Source organism: Scomber japonicus, chromosome 5 (genome assembly GCF_027409825.1).
Source record: "Scomber japonicus isolate fScoJap1 chromosome 5, fScoJap1.pri, whole genome shotgun sequence".
Classification (NCBI taxonomy): Eukaryota; Metazoa; Chordata; class Actinopteri; order Scombriformes; family Scombridae; genus Scomber; species Scomber japonicus.
In genome coordinates, this window is record NC_070582.1 from 20,226,900 (window position 1) to 20,243,597 (window position 16,698).

Sequence of the window (16,698 nt, forward strand, 5' to 3'; positions counted from 1 at the left end):
CTCCCAATGAAAAACACAAAAAAGGCAGCTGAGGAGGATAGAGCTAAGATCCTGTTAGACATTTACCAGACAAAACAAACAATACACATACTGCACAGAACCCTGAAACTCTGAGGTCTCTAGACATGCAGAGGACACATATTGGCCCAGGTGGGTATTTTTTCATTTTGTAAGGTCTTTTTCATTTTGTAGCCTAACCTACATCCCACTCGTATGCTTCTGACAGGAAAATTCAGTAAAAGGGGCAACAAGAGAAGGAAATGGAGAATATGGATGAAAGCAGATAGACAGTAGTGGGGCAGACTATTTAGGTGTATGTCAGTGTTTCCTCTCCTCTGTTGAGAAATGAATGGCACCCATTAGCAGTATTGGTAAGCTGTCTCTTTTTACTCAAATCATAGAAATAGAACTTTGGAGGAGATGGATATGATGAATGACAAATGATATGCATGATCCAAAATGTGAGAAAAGCACAATCTTTGCAAATAATCTACCCAACAGCCATACTAAACAAATGGTGGTATTGACTGCTAATGCAACTGTCCACCAACCGCCAAGACTTACTTACTTACTTAGCTTAAGTTGGATAGAGGAGTGAGCAACATTTTTATGTAATAATGGACTTATCACAAAGTTGCATACCATTCCCATTATGAGATCATAAAATGAATTTCAGATGCGCTCAATCACAGGACTACTTCAGTCAGGGTCAAAACTTTCCAAAGAAGTCCAACACCACTGTTTATTTGACTTCATCACCACCAAAAGCTAATAAATACATTTAACATAGAGATGTGATGTTTGATACCTTCTTCAAATTGTAATCTGAAATCTCATTAAAAAAACACCTTTCTCATCAGTCCAAAGATATACAAAAAAACAGGAGGGAGGCGTGAGGATAAAGGCATGAGGATAAAGGCATTTTAGACTTTGGCTTCACCCTACATGAGGCCTTGCTTTTCTCCTCTCTCCTACTGGAAAGAAAAAGTGGTGCCTGGTGGGATCTTTGCATGAGGCTTCATTCTCCTGATCCAGGCTTGAAACACAGCAGGAGAAGGGTAATCCTACTTCAGGCAGACTATTCTAGTATAATCTCCTGCTCACTCAGAGTACACACAAGTCACTTCTGACTGTTCCATAAAATAGTCAAACTGTCAGAATCTGGCCGTCTGTCATCTGCTACTTTGTTTATCTGTCAGACTTTTAGGCTGTCTTCCTGTTTGTCTTTCCGACTTTCACTACACTACTGTATGGATTAGGAGTTATGTGCATGTGTGCATGTTTGTGTGTGTTAGTGTGCATGCAAGTTTCGTGATATATTGAATAATTAGATACTTTTTTATTTTTGTTTAATGTGTAAAAATGCTAAATGCTGTAAATCAAGTTGCTGAAACATGCACAGAAGGATTACTTGTCATAAAGTACTATAGATGGTATAGGTAATAGCTGTATTGAGTCACAACAGTCCTGTAAACAGTAAGGTGAATGGTTCCAATATGTGTGCACCTGCTTCAGCAGGACTGGCATAACTCCAGGGTTTTGCCTATCCTGTAGTGAATTTAATGGTCACAAATGACTCTCCTCACAGGGTTTGTGTTTTTCATCCCTGATTATGTGAGCTAACACACTTGGAGTCGACTGAACAGTGTGCAGTTACATTGTTCAGTTTGGCTGAATCCAAATATATACTCTCTGGACTTGCAGACTGATACCTCACAGACTTTTGTCATATGTACATACCATGACATGTTCATCATGATCACCACATGAAGTCTGTAAGGGCACTGGGCCGTGAAGGCACAAAAGGCAATATATATGGGACTTAAGACCTTGAGTGTTTCCATGGAGATGAATTGAAATAACATGCTGTAACTTATTTCAAGTGTTTTTCTGAGTGGTTCTTAATGGTTTTGGTATTGATAAGTAATGCATTACATGTGCAGGGTCTGCTGCATTACACAGTAGCTTCAAAAATCTCATCAAAATGCTCAGTAAAATATTCTAGTTAAATGGACTGCTAAATACTGCAAATAACATAGTCATTTTAAATCTTAAACTGATCCTCATGTTGTAGATGGACAAAAAACAACCTATATCTACTTAAACAGATTATAATAACAAATTCAAATTACAAAGCCTTTAGGATGAATGAATAATATCCATAATATCAAACAAAAATGAAAAAGGGCATTTTCATCAAAAGTAAATATGCTAATTACTTAGAGCCTGTGGCCCCATTTTGGACACAGAACGCCAACAAAGGCTCTCCAGGCATCCCAGTCTTGGGCCAATTTCTCCAGCTGTCCCCATGTGTTGCCAGTTCTCTTTACATCTGTCTCCAGGTCACAGCGCCAGGTGTTTCTTGGTCTGCCTCTTTTCCTTTCCCCTTGTGGATTTCAAAAGAGGACATGTTTTGTGGTGCTGGATGCAGTCTTGTGAAAAGTGTAACCAATCTATGTCCATCATTTTCAGAGGATTTGTTCCTCTGCAGGCTGTTACTTGTTCACTGCCACAGTTCCTGGTTGCTGATAATATCTGGCAAGCAAATTTGTAAGATTCATCTGAGGCAGGTGTATCTGGATTCTTTTCATGGTGGCAACAGGTGTTCTTCAGGTCTCTGCTCCATACAGCAAAACAAGCTTCACAATGATATTAAAGATCTTGATCTTGCTGTTAATGGTCACGTCTGAGGATCCCCATACATTTTTTTGCTGATGGAAAGCTATCTTTGCCTTACCAATCCAGGCTTTTACATTGGCACCAGTTTGTCAGCAGTTCTGCCAAAGGTAAATGAGGTTCTCCACTTCTTCTACTGCTCACCTTCCAGCATGATGGGCGTAATGTTGGTTGTGTTAACCTTGAGGACCTTGCTCTTCCCATATATTGAGGTCAAGGCATGCTGAGTTCCCCACAGCCAAGTTGGTCTTCTCCTGCATCTGTTGCTGGGTGATGGAAAGAAGGGCTTGGTTATTGGTTAAGTTCATCCAACTGTGTCCAGAGTGTCTACTGGATGCTGTTCCTCTTCTGAGCTATAGGTGTCTTCATGATCCAGTCTATGACCAACAAGGAACAACAAATGTGACAACAAGCATCTTTGTTTCACTCCTGTCCACACTTGGTAGGCTTTGGTGAGTTGCTGGCCATGTACCACCCTGCAGTTCATCCTTTCATAAGAGTTCCTGATAATCTCATCCAGCGCTCCATATGGGCCATTTCCACCGCAGGAACTTCGGGGTAATTTTACGGGGCCGTGGCTGTTGGTGCATGTCTCCACCACAGGAACCACCCCCGAAGGACAGGGTTCTGGAAATTTTACAGGGGCTAAACGAGTCCCTGCCCCGGAGTAGGTACTCAGAATGGCCCCGAAAAACTCTTGGGTGCTGATTGGATATACTCAAGGCGGGAAGTGACGTCAACAGAAAGTGACAAAATAGCCAGCATTTTTAAAACCCAGTAGACTAACTAAAATAAACACAGGACTCGCATTTTTAAAAGAAGAATATGGCAGAGTCTTATGACAAATGGACTTACTTCTCCTTCTTCTGTCTTCTTTCTTCTTCTTACTTCTGCTTCTTCTTCTTTGTTGTTGTTGTTCTGTTGCTTTTTCCTCGGTCAAAATGGTCGTGTAACGATTACGTCACAACCAGAGCCCTGTAACTTTACAGGAACCTTCCTCTCACTCGGCCCTCTCAGTGAAGACACAGCGGTTGAGAGGGCGGAGTGAGAGGAAAGCTCCTATAAAGTTCCTGCCCCCCAAATAGTTCCAGGAACTTCTTCAGTGCAAAGGGCCCTATAGTGTCCCTATAGTGAAAGTTCCAGAGTGAAATGCAGTAATGGACTTCATCCTTTTCAGGAGGACTCTGTCAATGTCATCTTTCTGTAGTTAGAACAGGAACTAAGTTAATCTTTCTTTGGGTGTTTGATAAGGTAGCCCTCCTTCCACTCTAATAGAACAGCAATTGATGGGTAGATCACTGTCAGCCTGCGAGATATCCACTGAATTCTGTGGTACTAGTCTGTTCAAAAGTTCCTCAAAATGCTCTACACATCTGCATTTCTGTTCATATACCATATGAACAGATATATGGTAGATGTTATAATCAATTTTCCTTCAAATGTACAGATAAAAAAGAATAGTAATTATTATTATTTTCTTTTACATAGTCACATCCATATAGCTGCATAGTCTGCACCCCAAGCCCACACACTGTAAATCCAGAGAAAGTCCTCTTGAGGCCCATTTCGAACTTGATACATTGAGGATTTGGAAAGCCTTCTGCACTTTCAGACTTCTTGGGAACATACCCACTAAGTCTGAGCATTTGGATACGTCCTAAGCCCCTACCTGCCGGACAGCTGAGACTAGTTGGTTAGCTGTCTGCAGATATAAGGCAAACATTTTGTCAAAAAACATAAACAGCAGTAGCAGATAAATTAGTGAATGGACCTTTCTGTCTGTGCTAGAACTGATCATTAAACTAGAAGCCCATGCTCTACTTAGTTGAAACATCTGGCAATCTTTGATAATCTTTTATGCATAACGATGACAGTCTTCCAGGTGGTGGCAGGTCTTTTATTTTTCTTGCTTAACTGTCTTGCACATGATGTCCTAAAAATATGTTTCAATCTTGCATTTTGCAGGAAAAAAATATTGATTTAAATAACGAATCAACTCTAAGTTTATATGATACATACTTGAATGTGTGTGTGTGTGTGTGTGTGTGTGTGTGTGTGTGTGTGTGTGTGTGTGTGTGTGTGTGTGTGCGTGTGTTTGATCTCAACAGAAAACGTTTTTGTTCACAGATGGCGATTCAGCAGCACCTTTGGGGAATACTCTGCTTTCTTTTCAACTGCTCTCCTTTTATTTCCTGTTTTTATTTCTGGCATGCAGTGCCAGGGCCTGCTAAGATACAATGGGTTATTTCAGCCAAGTAGCCAACAACAATGAGGTAATCAACAATAACAAACACAAAAACAGCCTCTCTGCTTTGCCATCAGTGTCTGGAGAAAGAATTAAAAGGACACTCAAACTAAGCCACCTATAGAAAGCCGATGAAGCACCTGAGCACGAGAATGCGGTGATAGGCTGTAAAGGTTTAATCAGCATTTTGCTATGCCATTACAGGTGTCTCCAGTGGAGATGTGGGAGCAGAGCAGAGGTGAGTGGGGAACTGATGACACACAGGCACATCAATAAAAAAGCTTAATGCTTTGTTCTTACATAGAATTTGTCACATGGTATCTCTCTGAGAGGAGACAAGGAGAGATGGACAGAGAGAGAATACACAGGTTCGATACATGTTGAATTGATCCCACTTCATTTCATTCTATAGGCAATGAGGGGTAAAATGTTTCTTTATCTCTGCAGTTATGTGCAGTGCCAGGAAATAATCATCTATTCAAGATCATTTTAACACATCCTAATGTGAATAGTGTCATTAAAGTACTTAGTCAGAAAGTTAAAGCTAAAATAAACACTGATAAAATAGACGTCGTTGTGCATTACAGGATAACTGTTGCTGAATCCATATGAATTACAATGAATTAGTGGAGCGTAAAATGTTCATTAATATGAATTAATAATGAAATAAACTTATTCAGTATGCATTTCATGAAGAGAGAGACTGTGCATGCATACTGTATACTGAGAATTGGAAATAAAGGGAAGAATCGATCAATGTTACAGGCTAATGGATCTGCATTTTGTCAGTAGCTGCAATACTACACAGACACAGCTACATCTTCAGGGAACCTGCAGTGTAACGATTTTATTAAGAGGAATGTAGAATTAGATCTCTTAGTCTGTCTAGGCACAGAGAAAAAACAGGGAGGAGACAAGGGTTGAGGTAAAGTTTGACAGTTCAGGTATAACTATCTTGTATCCCTGCTTTATGTCCTCTTGAGGATTTACAATGCCTCTCATAGCCTTCTTTCTTTCCTGATGCCTTTTCTCTTTGGCTCCCCCTCTCCCCGCCCTCTACCACTCTCACCCTAAGTGGCCAGTTGTCAAAGTCAGCTGAGGTCCAGTTAATGAAGAGGTAGATTTATCAGCGAGACATCAATGGAGAAGGCGGGGGGAGTGGAACCCCAAGACGCTAGCAAGCAAATACAGCCACTAAATGTGCGTACCAAAAAAAAAAAAAAAGAAAGAGAGGGAAAAGAGAAAAAGGGGGAATGGGATGAAGAATGGCTTGTAAAGAAAGTCAAAGAGATTATGTTTAAGAAGAAACAAAAAGCAGACAGAAGAGAGGTAGAGAGGGCTCAGTCAGAGAGGAAGGGGGAGAGGCAGCTTCCCTCTCTTTTATCCTCTCTCCAGCAGTGGCTACAGAATGAGCTCTTACCGTCTGTTGTAGGTCTGGGATTCCAATGCGGATGACCACAGTGTTGCCTGTCGGTTCCTCCATGGGTGCTCTTGCACTGTGGCTCCGCTCTGCACCGGGGCGGAAAGCCAGAACACTGACAGGAACGGGAACGCTGCTGTCCTCTTCCCGGGAGCTGCCGCTGTCAGTGCTGGCCCCCTGGCTGCCGTTTGCTGCGTGTGTGTAAGGGTGTGTGAGTGTGTGCGAGTGTGTGTGTGTGTGCTGCTGCTGCTGCTGGTCCTGCCGTGGAGGGCTGGGTGGCTCATGTTTGCCGGCTGCTGGACGCAGAGGCATGCTCTGTGTTAGGGGCTCGGTCTATGTCTCTCTCTCTCTCCACACACACACACACACACACACACACACCAATAGCTCTCGCTCACACTAAACGCACACACCTCTTGCAGCGCGCATCACTTGCCTGGGAGAAAAAAAGAGGCAGGGAGAGAGAAACAGGGAAGGAGGGTGGCAGACAGGGAATGGGCAAAGAGGAGGGGTAATAGGAGAGATGGAGGGTAAAAACACAAAGAGAAGATAAGTACCAAGGGAACTTTAAACTAAAGCTGAGAAAATATGCACACATGAAGTAACACTGAATGAATTACATTCATAGAATAGTGTAACATTACTTAACTCCATTCTGTGATTTGCACAAATGATAATCCAAATGCAATTGGCATGAAATGAGGCACATTCAGTCTCTAAATAGCATAAAATAGATCAAACAAAAACAGAAGACAAGAAGCTGAATGACGGAGAAAGGGTTAATCAACATCGAATAAACTGAAGTGTGTTTGAATAATGTTAGTGGGCTGCTCAGTGACTTCATAAAGTATAAGTTATCATGCAAAATGAATGTAAAGCCCCTTCACCAGTATATGCACAAATGGTGATAATGTGACACTGTTGCTGTCACAGAAATAAAAATACTGTTGCTCTGGCTATAGTGCACTAATACGGTGGTGACATCAGGACAGCCCAGGATGGGGGAGGGATTGTTTGGTCAGATCAATGTTGGGCAGGATTTGGCCTTCACTTTATCTATCTGTGGGGGTATCACTGATCAAATGGCTCCATGGCAAACACAGTGACACACAGACTGAACAAACCCAACATAAATGTAGATGATGTTAAATGGGAGCTTTTCTTTACTGAAGGTTATTCTCCTAGGGGGTACTGTTTTTTATTTTCTGTTTCATCATGCAGGCCCTGTGATGTCCTGAGAATGGGACTGTGAGTAGGAACTAAACAAATAATATCTGAACTTGATGGTGTGTTGCTGACATCCCGAAGTGAGAACATAGTGTGTTACTGTGATGTTTTCTGCTATAAAGATTAGTTGTTTTTGTGTTGATCAAGTAATATGTTTAAAGTTTTGGCCTATTCAGAAAATGCTATCATATTCAATTGAACTCTAAACTAAAGACAACAGTGGAAATGCATATCAGAGGAGATCAGTACTGTCCATGACCCCTATGTGGTGTGTATGACAAATACTTCAGGGCTTTCATGTTGCCAGTTAAACAGTCAGTAGAACAAGTGAGCTTCTCATGAAAGGAAAATGTGCCATGAAACATTTGTGGCAGGTCTGTAAATTATTAATTGTGATCTTAAGTCAGTGCTATGCTCCATTGTGTTCTCAGTGCCATCACTGTTCAAGCTGACCTGACAGCCCCCAAGACAGTGTTTTCTTATTGGGTGGAATTTAAAGTAAGTACTTCAGGGAAAATGTCAGTAATGAAAGCTCTCCAGCTGCTGTTACAAAAGATAATGTGGGCCGTTGAGTTGGCACAATTATGCAGATATACACTCACAGAGCAATTTATTAGGAACACCTATGAAAATCTAATGAAATCCAATACAACAGCTCTGCCATAAATTCTACTTTAACAAAGCTCATACATTTTTGGTATAAACATTATAGGTGATAATGCTACATTATGTTCATTATTAAGGTTGTAGTGGAGGGTGATTGGGTACTGGAGTGCACTACCTTGAAAAGTTCCTAATATTTTGTCTACCCCATTAACATACAGGAGGGAAGTAATATATTACTTTATATATAATATAATCATACTTTAGTTTTACTGTTGTGACATCCTTTGTTGGGCATATAGCTGGACTGATTACCATGAAATAAAATATCTAAACCCACAGCAGATGTGTGCTACAATATAGTTGATACCTGCTGTGTTATACTCACCAAAAGCCCGCTAACTGACTGACTGACTGTTTAGCAACAACAAGGATTTCACCTCAACAGCAGTGACAGCTTAAACAATGGTCACAGGAAGTTTTAGAGTTACTCGACAAGTGAATAATCCCACTAACATTACAGTCCACATCATCTTCAGTCTGACTGGCTGTAGCATGTCATTTAGGTCTGTTGATAACAAGCTCAGTTACAAACTGGCAAACTAACATTTTCCTTTCATGTGACCATGATTCCCAGTGTAGCTGATGAATCAATAAAAGTAATCAGAATGTGTCTGACAACATGTGCATTTACAAGAAGTGATAACATAATAAGAAAAATAAACTGTGTTATCCTACTATGTAATTTAGCGTTACCTATGGTTCTGCTACTAATTCCAACATAAGTTTACTTTAAAGCGGTGACCCTCCTGTTGAAGTAAATCCCAGCTAACATTAAAAAGAGACAAATAAAATTCCCACACCAAAGCTGCAGATGTACAATTATCATTATCATATTTGTACAATGCTGTATGTAAGCTAACATACAAGCATGATCTTTACTAAACCAGAAATATGTTTTCTTGCATGCTGGCACTAGTGTAACATTGTGTATGTTTTTAAATGATGCTAAAACATAGTTTCACTGTTTAAGATTGGATTTTCATGTTTTTTAATTATTTTTGTTGATGTTCCTTACCCCTCTGTCTGGGCTCCCTAGTGACAATAAGTCCCTGGAATACCTGTTCGTAGATCCAGCTCTGTTAGCAGATCTACAAACGCAGGTGTGGTACTTTTTTATGAGAAAAAAAAAACGTAGACTTAAAAGTTTCATGCACATTTCACATTAATGAAATCTATTCCAATCCTTTAATCCAATAATCAGACATCCATATCGCCAGTAGAAAACATGAAAGCTGCTGATGTCAAGATCTGGAAATAAACAAAGAATCACTGGCAGAAACTCTACCCCTCCTTTCCTCTCTGTCCTATAAAGTTCCAGTGAGTCTCACTGGATTTCCTGTGACGACAGTTTTGGCCAAAAAAATCACCTCATTATATGAAAAAAGCCTCAGACTCCAGCATACAGCTTCTCAGAGAAAATAGTTTAAAAACAAATCCTGCTGCTATTCTACATGCTCACCGACCTTGTGGAAAGACTTAACTGACAGTAGAGTCTCAGAGCAGACACCAGCGTGCTAATTTGCAGGCACGTGTTTGCTTTTAGCTGAGGTAAACACATATTATTCAGAAAGCTACATTATACGACTACCAAATAAGCCCCCTTTGCATGATTATAACAAAATATAATGTGGATATAAAGTCTTGCTGAAAATGGTGGGCTGTGGGTAATATTCACCCAGCACAAGGTGAAATAGGTGTCCAGTATCTCTCTGCACTACAGAGACTCACATGTGAGTGCCCCACCACCGCTGGACACTCTACAGTATGTAATCCCATTAGTGTTGGAGAAAGAGCATGGCAGGTAGCCCTAATACATTTAACGATTTAGCTGATGACTCTACACGTATGCAGCTTTAGTCTGTGAGGTCTTTAGGGCAAGGAAAATGGATAACTGTTACCCAGAGTTAGTTGTGTATTTCAATATTCACATTTTATAGAGCAATTCTCTGCCCTTACAGTTCCGGTCCAATGGGACTCCAATGGGACTCCAATGGGACTCCAATGGGACTCCAATGGGTCATGTACAACAAAACTGACACAATGTATTCCAGACATTATAACACATTTTTATACTAGTTTCAATTAAGATTTAAATATATTTTTTGTTTTTAAGTTTTGTACAAGCTTTAAGGTTGCAAATTCACCTTTGCAGAAGATTTAGCCCTCAGAATGCAGCACTTAAATTATACAAAGTGACTCATATTTAGAATTATCTCAGTAAATGAATTGCATGATGAATAACAACATATCACACAATTTAGAAGCAATATATTCTGGGAATGTGGCAGAGGGACCTAAGATGGCTTGCCAATAAGCAATCGTGATTCCCCTAGATAGCTGGGGCAGGACCAGGGAGGGATTTCATCCTACTTGCATCATACAAGGATAAACTGTGTGGGCAACAGCGCTTGAAGAGATCTACATACAAGGAACAAGTTATCTGTTTGGACAAATGGCAAGAGAAAAAGACAAGGAGACACACATAATAAGGGTTATTATGTAGTGCTCTTTTTACTAAACCTGATCAAACATTTTTTAACTTAATATTTCAAGAAGTCCTCTATATTAAATGACCAGTTACATCATTTGATCATGCACTCCAGAAAGACACATAGGAGTGTTTTCTAATATGGTGCCTCTATCTGCTATAATCACGTGACAATGCTGTGGTTAGGGTCTGGTTAGGGTTAGGCAAGTCCTGGTTTGACTTAAAATAATAATTTAGTTGGGGTTAGAGAAATATGTGCTGTGTTTTGACATTACTACTTACTTAAGTTGGGCACCTTCTGTCATCATGACTAGGTTATGGTGCAATTTTGGTTACAGTTTTTGACAAACTCCTGTCTTGAGGTTGGAAATATGACACTTGTGATTAGAAAAAGGAAATGAACTATGGTCTCGTGTGGCAACGTGTACTGTTGGTTCACAGTCTCTAATAAGCTTTTATATAAGTCACCTGAACTGCATCACTGCTCTAAGTCATAATTACTACCGCTGCTAGATGGCATCAGTCACTCAAATTGACAGACAATAGGACCTAGTGTGTCGTTTTTCTTAAGAGGACTGTCTCTAATATTCTGGTGCAACATAGAAAGTTTCTACAATCTGTTCTGTCACATTGAAAATATATCAGACTGTCTAGACACACAACGTGTGATGTCCAAAAAATGATCTAAAGCTAAAACAATCAGTAAAATAAAGAGATTAGTTAACACACAGAAAACCTATCTGCAACAATCACCAGCGATGAATTGCTGAAAAAGTCACGAATAACACAAAAATACCAAACACCCTATTGATTCCAGCTTCTATCACACAAGGATAAACACTTTTCTATTTTCTATCACTATTTTGTATGGGCTTGGACTGTTGGTCAGACAAAAAAAAGCTATTTTAAATCATTACTTTCAAGCAGTGGGAGATTGTTATGGTTATTTTCCAAATGTTCTGACATTTTATAAAAATAAATATATTATTCATCTATGAATAAAAAGATAATCTATATCTTTTCCACTAATGTAAATAATCAATAGTTGCAATCTTACAATGTTATGCTTAAGACAGTCTTCTATATGAATAAACTTTAAAGATCCACATTTATAAACATATATATATGTATTTAATTTCATCCCTAAACATGTATTATATTAGGATAAACCCCACGAGCTCCCAAACAAACACTCATAAAACAAATGGAAAACAACAAAAAAAGAATAATTAAAACCTTAGACTAAAATGACCAATAAAATATAAAGGGACAATGACAGCATTACTGAAAACACAGGCAATTTGTTTTAATATGAGAAAAAAAATCTTAAAAAAAGAAAAGTCAAATAATACTTGTATGTAACTTATTTCAATTAGAATGAGCTTGAAACATAAAAGCTTCTTTTACCAACTTCCTTAGATACAAAGACAACCATAACGAGGATCCTCATTCTATACTGCACTAAAATAGCTGCATAATTTGAATAAGAGCACAGGTAATCATCTTTTCTTACAATTGTAGAGTGAGTTCAGTGACAAAGTCCACCTGCACCACTCACAATAATGTGATGATATGTTATTGCTGTTAAGAGACTTGGCAGGCAACAGAGCTACCTTAAAATGAAGCTACTGGTGTAACTACAGGTTAATACTGCAGTCTAGGTTCTCTGTCTCACCCCCATTGCTTGGGAACATTAAGAGAGTGGACTAGAATTATAAGGAGGCTAGCTCCCATGCCTTAGCTAACAACTAGTGCCTCCTCTCTCCTAAACTCAGATCTTTTTCACCCCATCTCTTGTGCTACAGCCCAGTGAAAACAAAGTGAATAATTCATGACCATACAAAGCAGCGTGCACATGGATCCTGTTCAATGTATGCGTGAATCTGAAACATCCGCTAGGCTTTAACCCTTACATACAGTACTGTTCATATTCTGATTCATAATTAGTCTCTACACCAATTCACATTCATAAATTCCCCCATCGGTCATTAATAAATGTTTGATTGATCCTTAATGAAGCTGTCAAGAGTAAAATAAAAGACATTCACAATCACTATTTTATGGTCATATGAAGGATACAATATATTTAAATGGTGATTTTTAATTGAAAGAAATTCAGGTTAAATTTGTACATTTGAAGACACAAAAAATGTGTACCAGCTGCACAGAAATATAATTTTGTATATTCTGAATCACATTAGGAAAAGTCCAGCTAGTGAAAAATGTGTACAAGATGTTTTTACAGCTCTCAAATGTAAACATGGGTCAAATTTGACCCTGAACAGCATGTCGGGGTTAAAACCTTTGCCATAAAGGTCTACATGAGGACATTCACAAACACCGCTGAAGTGCGCTGCAGGCCATCAGCAAGCCCTACCTGCTTCTCTCTATGATAACACACACATACACACACACGCGCAAGGGAAGAGGCAAGCAGAGGCAGCAGAGGGGACAAAAATGAAGGTAAGCAGTTGGCTGAGGTAGCTTGAAGTAGGGAGGGTCGGAGAGAATGTGGCTGAGACAGTCAGTGGACCAAGAAAAAAGTTGTGAGGGAATGTTGAAGAAAACGAGAGGTTGGCAGAGTGACGACAAGAAAACAGAAGGTGGGAGAGCCAGTGAGAGGGTGGGAGAAAGGCAGGGGGAACTTTACATACAGTCAGCTCTGACAAACCAGCCACATAGCCCGTGGCCTGGAGTAAATGTGATAACTGTTCACAGACCCCATCAGAGTCTTCTTCACGCTCCTCTACACCTGGTGAAGTAAATGTCATGGCCACTCACAAACTGAAGTCACCCGGGGCCACATTTATTCATACACACAGACACACACACACACACACACACACACACACACACACACACACTATCAGGGGCATTTTATGCCAGCACACTACTAAAACCTAGCCTACACGATGACATCAAACATCTAACGTGTGCGTATAAATTCCATTCAGTTCAATGGACAGACGAGCGACACGTAGCCATCACGCAGACGCTGTGCACACGTTGTTGCACATACGCGTGCATGACGGGTGCTTGACAGGTTAATAGTGCCTCAAATACGTGACATGAATACAATGCGTGACTGTTAAGTACAATTCTACACGAGCATACAGGCACACGTTGTGTAATGTTTGTGGAAATCAAATAGTGAGGGGTTATTCGTGCCGTGCCACATGTGAACGTAGCGGACGCCTGTGTGCACCCTCGTCTCAATGTACAAATAATTACTGCATGCGGCAAGCGGGAGGAAAAAGATTATTGACAAATTGAAAAGTTGTTTCAGAAAGGCTAAACACCAACAAATATAGATTGAAGCAGATAATTTTGTTAGGTAAAATGTGTTCTGAATTTAGGAAATGATACATCGATGTTTATTTTCAATAAATATAAACTTTTGAACTTTACAATGCTCTGTTGCAGAGTTTTGGACAAATGGCGTCTTCCCCTGCAGGCGTCCCTACCCTGGATGAATGAATTAAAGAAGAAATGGATCTATACTGTTAGAGGGTTAATAATAAATATGAGCCAAAATTAAAATTCTAGTAAATGTTAACATTTATTCAACAACCACGGGATCTGCAAAATGTTCTAGTTATGTGTTATAGGTGTTAACACGTTATAGGCGTTAACACGTGTCACTATTGTACTAAAGCCAACGCTTCAGACGCCTTAACGTATTAAGCTTGATTTATACTTCTGTGTCATGTCGACAGCGTAGCTACGTGTAGCTCTCTGCGTCGATGCGACACACACACACACACACACACACACACACACACACACATATTCCTTATCTCTGTGTCCCTAAAAACATCCTATTATCTTGCTACCTTCCTCTCCCTCATAGTGAATTTGGTCATTCATTGGTGAGGCTAAGTAGCATCAAACAAAAAGAGAGACTGTGGATTTAGCTCTCTGCTGTTGTGTTCTTCACAATCTGTGTGTTAAGGCTGGCAGATATCACAGACTGATTTGTCTTTCAGTAAATTTGACCTCCGAACAGAGCAGACCACAAAGATAAAATATGATTCATATCAATTTTTCAGATATCAAGTCCTACAAGATTTAAGTTGGCATGAGAAGTGTGACACAGGGTTAGAATTGGATATTGAGATCCATTGAATTAAACTATGATCATTTCTACTGACTTTAAACGTTTCAGTTAGAGTCTCCTCTCTTTCTCTCTAGTTGGACATGAATGAGCACTGCATGTCCTGCACTGCGCTGAGCCACCAACAAATGGAGGAAGTGGAGCAAACTTTAGTGTCAGGCTTGGAGGAGAGCTCTCCTCAATAATTACTGAGTGGGACAGATGTAGGGCTGTATACCTGGCGGATGTCTCGTTGGGAAATGGGAGGGTGTAGTTGAGGCATCAGAAGTCAAGTTGTCAAGATGGAAGTGTTTGCTCTCTTAGCTTTCATATAATGACAGATGGGTTCAATGCCTTTGGTATAACCTGTGTGTGTTTGCAACTACTAAAACTCTTCAGATGAACACTAAGAAGACGCTTGGTGAATCTGCTTCTCTCTACCATCCCTCTATACCAGCAGACTGGTTGATGTTGATTGACAAGGAAAGGGAAAAGGCAAATTCATGTTTAACAGGAGTGGAATCTGCTGCAGAAGACAAAGATGTGCCCTGTATGCCAGTTCATATGAAAAGAATCTCTGTTCCTTAATCCAGTGTGAAAATGTTCTGACACCCTACAGCAGAAACTTATCTTCCATGTCCTTTAACACAGGCTTGGAAATCCACCAAAGGTTTGTTACCCTGACAGGATTGGCCTTTCTAAGGCTGCTGCAGAGGATAATAAGACAGGTCACCCTCTACTTCAAGCTTCAGGATATTTGGAGAAGCCATGTATGTAGCATTTCTTGAGGTCAAGAACCTCGTGGCATCATTACTTAATTTTTTTTTTTTTTTGTGGCATTTAAGCCTTTATTGGATAGTGGGCGGTGAAGAGGCACAGAGAGAGAGATGGGTATGTTTAGCAGATGTTTATGGTAATAATTTAATATTTTATCTCCCAAACAGGACGTCTCATTTATGAATGTTTGAGGCCTTTACAACAATATACAGTTTATCCAATGGGAGAACATGGTCTCACTGTATGTAAATTTCTATTGTTCTGTTAAAGCTTACAGAACTGTAAATATTGCTGTTTGAATGTGTGTGGTCACATTGAGATGCTTCATTACAGTAGCCAATTCATAGTCAAAGTGTCACCAGACACACACACACACACACACACACACACACACACACACACACACACACACACAATCTCCCTCTCTCTGACGTACACACACATTCACAGCCAGTTCGCATGGATTAGCTCTTCATTGTAAACAAAACAGTGCCTGACCCATCCATAGCCTTGGGGCCACATGCAGAGGCCCCATATGGAAAATTAGCCATGCGCTCGAAGATTGTGGAATCAATACTCTACAGTAGCTGCACCACATCCCTAAGCCACTGTCTCTATCCATTTCGCATGGGCTGACACAGCAAGCAGATGTGCCCCCACTTCTTTCTTCCTTTCTCTCTCTCTCACATACACAGCTCACATATATAAATACTATAGTAATATTCCTAGGCGCACAGCAGGGTAATCATAATGTTATGGCATTTATGAGTTATAATATCAATATGTGTTTTGATTTGGCTAGGCAGGGGAGAAATCCTGCTTGGCAAGCTCCTTCAGTATGGCTTTTCAATCTGTCACGTCTGCAAACAGAACTGGAAATGTGACAAACTGACAGAGAGAAACATTTTAATGTAATGGAAAACCTATTGTATCTACTGTATGTTTTTTTGCCTATACTGCAAAGAGTACATTCGAGGACACACCTATTTCTGCGCTCTGTCAGAAGAGATTTCACACTGAGTCTGGGCATCAATGGAGCTGATGTGATTTTATACACTGGTTTATGGTACCCCATTCTTTTACAGATATATAAATAAACAGTGAGG

General features: G+C 40.0%; 1 protein-coding gene across 7 annotated transcripts in view; it reads right to left on the reverse strand.

The window, feature by feature from the left end:
• Window positions 1–16,698, reverse strand: part of shank3a (SH3 and multiple ankyrin repeat domains 3a) — a 206,606-nt gene that overhangs the window by 145,408 nt on the left and 44,500 nt on the right. For 5 of the 7 annotated variants that reach the window (XR_008321421.1, XR_008321422.1, XR_008321423.1 and 2 more), the window contains exon 2: window positions 6,342–6,777. The exons of 1 other annotated variant lie outside the window; for it this stretch is intronic. Coding sequence is in view for 3 of the 6 variants with exons in the window: in XM_053319404.1 (XP_053175379.1) it covers window positions 6,342–6,653 (312 nt within the window). In the remaining 3 variants the exon portion in view is untranslated. Of the gene's footprint in view, window positions 1–6,341; window positions 7,158–16,698 lie in introns of those variants that run through there. One more of the 7 variants, XM_053319405.1, reaches the window with a different exon arrangement.